At 45.3% G+C, this 9,599-nt stretch overlaps 1 protein-coding gene across 2 annotated transcripts in view; it reads right to left on the bottom strand.

Annotated features, from left to right (window-relative positions):
* Nucleotides 1-9,599, bottom strand: part of GNB5 (G protein subunit beta 5) — a 44,661-nt gene that overhangs the window by 2,865 nt on the left and 32,197 nt on the right. Inside the window, exons 6-10 of one of the 2 annotated variants that reach the window (XM_055320227.1) lie at nt 8,144-8,287; nt 6,118-6,209; nt 3,756-3,804; nt 1,761-1,857; nt 643-809 (exon numbers count right to left, since the gene is read on the bottom strand). In XM_055320227.1, coding sequence (XP_055176202.1) covers nt 643-809; nt 1,761-1,857; nt 3,756-3,804; nt 6,118-6,209; nt 8,144-8,287 — 549 coding nt within the window. The remainder of the gene's footprint in view (nt 1-642; nt 810-1,760; nt 1,858-3,755; nt 3,805-6,117; nt 6,210-8,143; nt 8,288-9,599) is intronic. The other variant, XM_055320228.1, reaches the window with a different exon arrangement.

The following is a 9,599-nucleotide window of genomic DNA, read 5'->3' as shown; positions in this document are numbered from 1 at the left end:
TTTGTTCTCACATTCTGAGAGGCCACTAAGACTGTCAAGTTTGTGTTCTGTCCCCACCGAGGTAAGAAATAAACTTAGAAACTTAAGAAATAAACTTTGCTTTATGAATAGGCTATTTTGGAGCTATTTATGAGGAGCCAACATCCAACAAGGTCATAGAGCTCTTTGAGAATCTGATGAAAGCCATGAGGACAACTCTTCCCAGAAAAATGGACACATGAAATGTGACCTATAATTTTGGGGACTTCATGAGTTCCCTAAAGCCCCTCTGTGGGTCTCACAAAGGTGTGTCACCATGGAATAAGAATGTTGCACCACTGAGAGGTGAGATTGACACTGTGGTTTGCCCAAGATAGAATAAGAAGAATCCTACTTTCAGGATCAATGGGAACTGCTTGGGTCACCTGGCCCAATTATTACTTCAATTACATGCTGATACATAGTTATTTAACCAAGTTTGAACACCTGCCTCGATGGGGGACTCCCTACCTCTCTGGGGCAACGATCAGTTCTGGGGCCATGAGCTGAAATTAGAGCTCTGTCTGGCTGACATGCCCCATGTTTACGCTGAGCCTCTGCTTTAAGAAGGCCAATCACTCTTCCTCTCACACACACAGTAAAATAAAAGAATGTCTCTCTTACTCTTAGGGTATGATCCCATGATCCTGAGCAAAAAGCAGTCCCATCAGGGGAAACTCGTAGAGTGCTGACTCGGTTTTCATGTCCAAACAGGATGGAGACTCGGGACCCCTTAAGAACATCCCAGACATTGATGGTATAATCGTTGTATCCAGCAAATAATAGGCGACCTCAAAGTAGGAGGATATGATGGTTATTGAACCAGTTCTTCCCTTTCTGTTTTTCTTTTCATGACTTTCACTCATGCGATCACACAGTCACTTGCTCGCTCATTCATTCATTCATTCATTCATTCATTCAATCAACAGTGATTTTGTGCCTGCTATGTGCCAGGCATTGTGCTTTGCCCTGGGGATTCTGAGAAGAGAGCACGGTTACTGTCCCTTGTGGAGGGCGGTGGTAGGCAGGCTAGTAGACAATAAATGGACACATGGTAGCACCACGTAATAAGGGCTGTATTGGAAATGCTTAGCTGTGTGTACAATGCTATGTGCTCATGGAGGAAGGAGAATCAAGGAGGGCACTGCACAGGAAGTAACATGAGTTAGCTCTTGAGGGCTGAGTAGGAGTTTGCCAGGCAGAGAAGGGAGGCAAAAGATGTTGTAGGCAGCAGCAGCATGCATGCCTAAAAGCACAGATTTAGCCTGGGGAGCTGTGTCTGGGGAAACTGATTGTTCCTATCTGTGCTGCCCTAACTCTTACTAGCCGCCTCCCCAGCTGTGAGGCACAGGTGGCATGAGCTTCAAGGCATCGAGAAAAGGGCTCTTGCTTCACCCCTGCTACAGCTGGAAAAAGTCCCTTTTCAGGGAAAAAGGGGAGAATGGAAGGCAGAGGAGGAAATGCCTAGTGAATGGCTCTGCAGATGTGAAGTTTCATGCATCATTGTCTTGAACAGCATTAGGTGGCACAGCCTTCATTTCCTGTAAAATGAATGGAGTGGGGAGGCCGCTTCAGGTGCGGTGAAGTGGGGTGGGGGCTTGTGGAAGAAAACCAGTGCAAATGCAGATCGCTTAACACATTGGCTCCCAGGAAGTTCAGCTGAGGGAAAGCTTGATGAAAAGCTGGGTTTCATTTATATCCTGTCTTACAGCCCCAGGGAAGCTTCTAAAAGAAAATCTTACCACTGAGGGAGAAGTCCACACTGGATGCTCCAAATATGATACTCTCTTTGGAATAGATGGCAACCTCTCTGTCTGCCCGGAGGTCATAGAGGCGACACTGGGGTGACAGAGAAGATAAAGGAACACTTAATTCTGGCTCCAGGTTGGTGAAGAGAGGGCCACAGGGCTAGAGGCAGGTGCCTGTGGCTTATGTAGTTTGAGGATGAGGGAAATACCTCTGGTTTCTTCCCCTAGTATTTTCTTCCGATTCCTATTAATTGGCATGGATCAGTGGAGATTCAAAGAAACAGCAAATACAGAAGATTTGGGAGAGGAATCAAAACTGAAAATGAAACCTCTTTTTTTTCTGATAAAGGATACATACTCATAGTAGAAAATTCAGAAAAACTCAGAAATGCCTAAAGAAGGAAATAAAAATCACCCCAAATCCTAGAGGTATTTACTTACATCGAGGCTATTTCCTTCAGTCTACTTCCATTTCATGCATATATTTAAATGGAGTGGGTATTTCCTTATCACTTCTATTAACATCAGGTTATGAGCATTTTTCTCGTATCATTAAATAATCTTCAAAAAGACATGACTAACATGGTTGCTGAATATTTCTTATGTGGATATATCAGAATCTGTTTAACCATACCCTGTTAAGAGTTTTGATTGCATCTAATTTTTCTCCTTTATAACTAAAATTTTGGGAACCATTCTTAGGTAAATATCTTTATGCATATCTCTGATGTTTTCCTTAGAATAGTTAAGGAATAGAATCCGAAGAATAAAACTGTTTCAAGAAATAGTATGGCCAGATCAAAGAATAGGGATGTTTTGAAAGCTCTTGGATCATATGGCAAAACTGTTTTCCAAAAGAATGGTACCAATGGGCCTAACTCCAAGCTCTTTGACCACATCACCTCCACAATGCAGCATTTCACTGCTAATCCAAATGAGCAGTGATCACTTAAACTTGCATTTATTGGAATATGGGTGGTCTGATGGTCTGAAAATGTTTTCAGGTGTTGATTTGCCATTTTGGATCTCCTGTGTTGTAAAAAGTCTACATTTTATCCCCTTTTTAAAAATTGGGGTGTTTATCTTATTGATTATCCAACCCCATTCATATCTAAAGGATTTCAATTTGGTCATATAGATGGCAAACATTTTTCATAGATGTATGCCTTTATATTTTGTTATACATTTTTTGGCATATGGAAGTTTTACATTTTCATTTTTTAAAGATCTTATTAATTCAGTATTTATTTGTCTTCCCTCTGTCAAATCCTGAGCCAACCACTTTCCCCAGGCTGCCTATAGAGGTATAGCAAAAGGAACATGTAGGGCAGATGAGATATGGGAGAAATAAGTTCCAAAAGTATTAATTATAGGAGTGCTTCTTAACAGTTAGAAAAACCCTTGAAAAACCCAAGTGTCTAAAAATTGACTAGTTAAGTACATAACAGCATTTCCATAACATGAAATACTATTCAATCACTAAGAAAATACAATGTAGATTGGCTACATTGGCATAAGAAAATGTTCACAATCAATTGCTAAGTGACAAAAGCAAATTATAAAGCATTTTGTTTAAAAATTAAAAAGACACAAAGGAAATCACCCAACTGTGATTTTCTTGGGTTGGGAGATTAAGGTATTTTAATCCCCTACCATTTTCCTCAATGAATTCACTTTATTAGTATAATAAAAAAACAATAATTTTGAAAAATAAAATTAGATCATTGCATATCTCTTTTTTTTTTAAAAAAAGTATTTATTTATTTGAGAGAGAGAGAGAGAGAGAGCACATGCAAAAGAGTACAAATGGGGGAAGAGGGAGTAGCAGGCACAGTGCTGAGCCGGGAGCCTCACATAGGGCTCAAACCCAGGATCCCAGGATCCAGGATCATGACCTGAGCCGAAGGCAGATGCTTAACTGATTGAGCCACCCAGGCACCCCTGCTTCTCTCTTGGAATAGGATAAGCTGTCATAACATAGAAACATACCGTAGCATCATCTGATCCTGAAGCAAAGGCATCTCCACTTGGGTAGTACCTGCAGGAGAAAGTTTGGATAGAAAGAGCCTTATTTAGAGTGGTGATTCTCAATCCTGGATGCCTATCAGAATCATCTGGAAATCACCTGGGAAGGTTGTCCCATGCCAGGCCTATGGAATCTGAATCTGAATCTCTACTTCTAAGGACATAAGGACCACTCTTCATAGAGGCCAGAAAGGGAGGCTCATCTGGCTGCCCCACTGGCCTCTAGTTTTCTCCCCTTTTAAGTAGGGGCCTTGCAGAGCGTTGGTGAGGAGTAACTGAGATGATGTGTGTATCTGCACCAGGCACTGAACACAGAGCAGGCGGTCTGTAACCATGGTTTCCACTGAGTACACCCCTCATTCCTGAGATTTGGCAGCTCGGGGATAAGAAAGTGATCATCTAAACAGATACTGGAACCCTATGTACAGAGCCTCTGCACTGACCACTGCCTGCCTCCACGTGATACCTCTGGTGAGGGACTTTACCTTGCCCAGCCTCAGTTTCTGCATTTGAAAACCGAGGATGCTCATGCATTTTCCCTGTTGCAAAGACCGAATCATATAGGCAAAGACCTAGGCACGGTGCCAAATGAAAAGCATTCAACAACTAATGCTTATTACTGTTCACTGTCTTCTCGGGAAGACATTGTCTTCTCCTTTTCCTGGGGAAAGGGAAGTTAACACTGAGACCTAGTGGATGTTAGAGGAAGTGGGGTCAGGGTAGGGGGAACAGCATGAGTGAGAGAATGGTGCATTTTAAAAGTATATTCTATGAATATATAGGGGTTTAGTTTATTTTTGTGGCTTTATATTCTGTCCTGCATTGCACCACCTTCATTTATTATCTGTATTAATTTCCTTTGATTTTCTAGGTAATTACTGCACATTTGCCAAAAGTAATAGTCTTTTCCCTTTTTCTCTATCCTACAATTGAGGGCAAGGACCTAGAAAGTTCTTACTAACATAACATTTCTATTGTTAATGTAAATAAGAACTGTTCTCTTGTTCTTCCTTTTAAGGGGAACAGGTCTAGTGTCTTTCCCACTAAGTATAATGAAACTTCTTAGATGATTCTATTTCAAATACTGTCTTGACAGTGCCATCTTCCAAATTTACATGTCGAGTCCTTGCTTCTCTCTTGGATCCAGTGCATACATCCTGCTACCTACTCAACATCTTCACTCGGTTGTATGATAAGCATCTTAAATGTAGCTGTCCCAAAGCAGAGCTCCAGAACCATGTGCAATAACCACATCCTACCTGTACTTCTTCCAGTCTTCCCTGCCCTAGTAAATGGATCACTGCTTACTGCCCCTTATGAATGGTTTGGGTTCCAAGCTCAAGGTCCTTCTCTTGTAATGCAAACCCTGGCCTGTGCAGGTGTCATTTGGTCCTCTCCATTTCACCCTGTGGATTTGGGGCTCTGGCAAGCAGCACAAAAATGCCAATACCCTGACTATTGCCACTGCTGGGAGTAACAAACTGTCCTTCATATCAAACCCCGGAGTTTTGTGTCTTCTACTAGCATCCATGAAACTGTGGCAGCCTAACTTGATAGCTTGCAGCTAGGGTAAAATCTCAGAAATGTCACATTCTGGACATTTCTGTCTCCACAATGTCTTCTTTAGTTCCAGCTACCATCACCTCTTTCTTGAACTCACACAACTTTCTAATTGGTCATCACACTTCCATTCTTTCTTCCCTACAGTCTATTCTCCAAACAGTAGCCAGAGTGATCTCTTAAAGGCAAAGCAGAGACCACGTCAGCCACCCCCCAAACTGGCCTTTGGTTAGGTCCTTCCACATCTCATTTTAACCCAGTTATGTGCAAGCCTGTCTCTTTCAAACATCACTTTCTCAGAGAGGCCTTCCCAGACCGTCCTAAGCAATAACCCATCCCATCCCATCTGCCTGTTTTACTTCTCTCCTAGCACTGAGCACCACCTTAAATTAAATTGTACATTTATTTATTTGTATTTTGTCTTATCTCCTGCAAGAAAGTAAGAGACCTTCTCTATCCTGTTCACAAGTTCCTGGAGCAATGTCTAGCACATAAGTCTCAATATGTATTTACTGAATAAATGAATGAGAAATACTGACTCTGTTTATAGAGAAGTTAATATCAATTGCTCCGAGTGGCATGAAATTAAATATCTCCAAGAGATCTGGAGCACCGTCCAGGGCCACCACAAATCAGCCTTTCTTGCTGGGAAAACCTCTCTCAGCCGAGTAAAAGGAGTCTGGATGTGGGTTCTGGGCTGAGCATTACCCCACACCAGGGATCACCAGCAGAATGGAGAATTTACATGAATATTCTACTCACTGACCGGACACTGTTGATGTCAGATTCGTGTGTTTCAAAGGCCTGCACGCACTGGCCGGAGCGCATGTCCCATACCATGGCTTTCTTGTCACATCCCTACAAATGCAAAGTTACCCAGAGTTATGGCCACTGCAAGGCCTGTCTACGGACAAGCACGAGTTCTCATTATTTAACAGAGCTGTTTACCTCCCATTGGCCAAAAAGATACATTTCTGAGACTAGCTTTACCTAAGGCTGCTTTCCTCAACGGATAAGCCCTGAGAAGATGAGACTATGTCTTGGGGTGTGGGGGAGCAAGGGAGGGCACCCAGCTTTCCCCTTCAGCATGTTTTCTTCTTTTGCACCTTTCCAAGGTGGGTGCAAAACCCTCCAAGGACTCCTTGTTTTCCTCCTGGGCACTTTTCTCTTTGTTCTATCCTTCCCTTCCTCCCTTTTCCTTATCTCTGCCTCCCTAAGCCCAGGGGGAAGGGCAGGCAGACAATGGGTGCACGGTGGGACCACCCTGCTTTGTCTCAGGTGTATGGGACAGCCCTGAGCAAAGGTAGAGCACCAGGGGCCCTCTGCTGCATGCTGGCTGGGCGTCACGACCTCGCCAGCAGTTAGCTGGGTGTCCTAACAAGTCACCGTCCTGGGCTTCTGCCTCACTACCTATAAACCCTCTCTAGGTTGCCGACATGACCCAGAGAATCATAAACATGAGGTTTTCACATTATACCATCACGGTTCTAGGAGCATATGACAAGTTCCTGCAGAGCAATCCTGTTATCCAGCTTGGGTAGGATAATGTAGACTCACTAAACAGAAGTAATGGCTTAAAATTGGTGTTCAAGCTGCTGGTTTCAGCTGCAAAGAGCGGGATGAAGTACCATAACTGACTTTTCAGAAGTCCCCGCTGTGGGGGTTCAGCACTCTGATTATCTTTAATGAAGATTTGGACAAAGCAATCAGGAGTGTCTTTAAATCTTTTAAGGACACTAAATCAAACGGAGGTCAGTGCTCTGAAAGACACAATAGAATCTACAATGATATCAACAATTTGAAAAGACAGTGCAGTTGAGGAGGGATAAATACACTTATTGAAAGGCACGGAAATGAAACATATGCAGATGGGGCCAAATACCCAAGAAGAAAATGGGGTTCCTGCTGATTAAAGGCCACACAGCCCTCACCTGATGCTCAGCTCTAAGACCTAAGCAGCTTGGAGCAAAGGGCCCTTCTGTCCTCCAGCTGCAAATGCCACACAATGGTCTGTCCAGCACATCCTCTCTCACCTCCTTCCTGACTAAAGTGACAGAGGTCCTGAGCCAGGTCAGCTGGGTCAGTTCCCCATTCTTATTTCTGGCTGTCCACAGACATACTGGCCTCTGACATCTGCGTAACATATTGTCAACTCTCCCACCTAGTATACTCCACGTCATATCCTGGAGGAGTGGGAGTACTGTTTTGCATCACGCCCAATTTACAGATGAGGAAATTTAGTCAAGTAGTAAAGCTGGGACTCAGGCATCCTGATGGAGTGTTCCTCTGTGCCACTGTGGCCTTCAAATGTTCTCTGCTCTCCATGTCCTGGGGTAGGAGGGTGACGGTGAGTGGCAGGGGCAGGGCAGGGTGGGACAGGGTCCCACAAGCCCCATGCCCGGATCACACCACAATGCTGCCTCACTTCGGCAGCCATCTGACTGGCTTGGTACCCTTGTGGCTCGTCTCCAGTGATTTCAGATGCTGACTCTGCTATTTGCTTGAGGAATAACCTTTTAAAATGTGGTAGATATGCACCTCAAGTCACAGCATTCACATGAGAACATTCCAGATCCCAGTGTAGACTGGATGTCAGCAGCAGAACAGGAGACCCTCAGAGCCCCGCACTGTAACCACCCACTAAGCACTGGCATTGCCGTGGGTGTGATAGTGAGTGGAGGACAAATTCTTCTAGAGAAATGTCTGATCCACCCCCTAAATTTGACAAGAACTGCCAACATAATCCTCCCACGGAGACAAAGGGCCCCTAGGGATTTCCCTTGGGTCTTTACCCCAGATACGAAGGTGTTTCCCGTTTCTGAGGGGGCCAGGTCCAAGCACAGGACGTCAGCCCCGTGCCCGTGAAAGCTCTGCAGCAGTTGCCCGCTCTCCACATCCCACAGGGCGCATGTCCCGTCGCCGCTCGCTGTCAGGATCTGTCCACAGAAAAGGACAGCAAGAGCGTTGTCATTATGACCTCTGTTGGGGGAAGTCACTCTGATGCTGAAGTTTGAAGGGGGAAAAGGAGGCTCTTGGAACACACACACAGACACATGCTTTGCTAAATCTGGATCCAAGCACAGAAATATTTCTCCTGTACTAAGAAAAAAAGTTCATTTACGACACCCTCACTGTCCTCGAGATGTGTGTTTATGTGCCTGTCCTCCTCCACAGTATGAAATCGAGAAGGCCTCCGTGCTGTCTCCGCAGAGCTCTGCGCCTGCCTGGCATGGAGGAAGTGCTCCGTGAACGTTTGTTGGACAGAACTTGCTCAGCTCCCATGAGCAGGCCAGACACTTCTAGTGCTTCTCAGCTCTCAATATGCTCCCCAGCCACCGGGCTGCTTGCTAATATTGCATCTGGGGTGGGGCCCGAGACCCCACAGCTCTCACTAACCCTCAGCTGATGGCAGTGCCAATCATGGGACCCTGCCTGGGGCAGCACTGGACCCCGTCAGGCAGCATTTTGTTAGACATGCGCTCCTGTGGCTGCTTCTCCTCGGAGCAGGGGAGTGCCCTAGACGGTCCTAGGGCCACCAAGATTCAACAAGCATTTACAGTGTGCTGATGACATCCAGGTGCTCTGCTAATAGGCATTCATTAACATTTGCACAAAGATTGTGCCTTGGTCTCTGCTGTCTTGATACTGACCTAATTCCGAGACCAGGCACACTTTCCTGGTGCTCTGCGAGGCAACACGAGACCGAGTGAAAACAATCTAGCGGCTTGCTTCAGGACATACCTGCTCCTGCAAGGGAAGACTGGGAACCCAAATGAAAGAAGGTAACCAGGACTATTAGCTTGCTCATCCAGACTCACTTCAGGACCTCCACCTAACGGGGCTCACCAATCAAAAGCTAGTGATGTCATTGCCAGTTTCCTGCCTTGAGAGACACACCTTAACATCACCCAGCCTCGACCCCCCACCCTTCCAAGTGTTCTTCCTCGATTTCTTCATTTTGATGTGCTGTGGAGATCGTCAAGTTGGGGTTCTCCCTGACTGCAGTAGGTCTAAGAAAGTTGGCACTGACGGATAGCATGTTTTCCCGAGGATCTCGGCAGACAAGATCACGATAGAGTGAGAAGTGCTAAGATCCAGGCAGGCCCGTGGGATGGACAGCAAGCCCACTCTGGCAACATCCAGGCCGGTCTCCAAGGATGCATGAGAGCTGGCCAGGTGAAGGCCTGCACAAAACGAGAGGTCGAGAGGTCGGAGGACTCTGACCCGCGGGCAAGATGGAGCTGTGGG

This window comes from Nyctereutes procyonoides, unplaced genomic scaffold (genome assembly GCF_905146905.1).
Source record: "Nyctereutes procyonoides isolate TBG_1078 unplaced genomic scaffold, NYPRO_anot_genome, whole genome shotgun sequence".
NCBI classification, from domain to species: Eukaryota; Metazoa; Chordata; class Mammalia; order Carnivora; family Canidae; genus Nyctereutes; species Nyctereutes procyonoides.
Note: the sequence above shows the minus strand (reverse complement) of the source record. Positions and strands in the feature narration are given on the sequence as shown.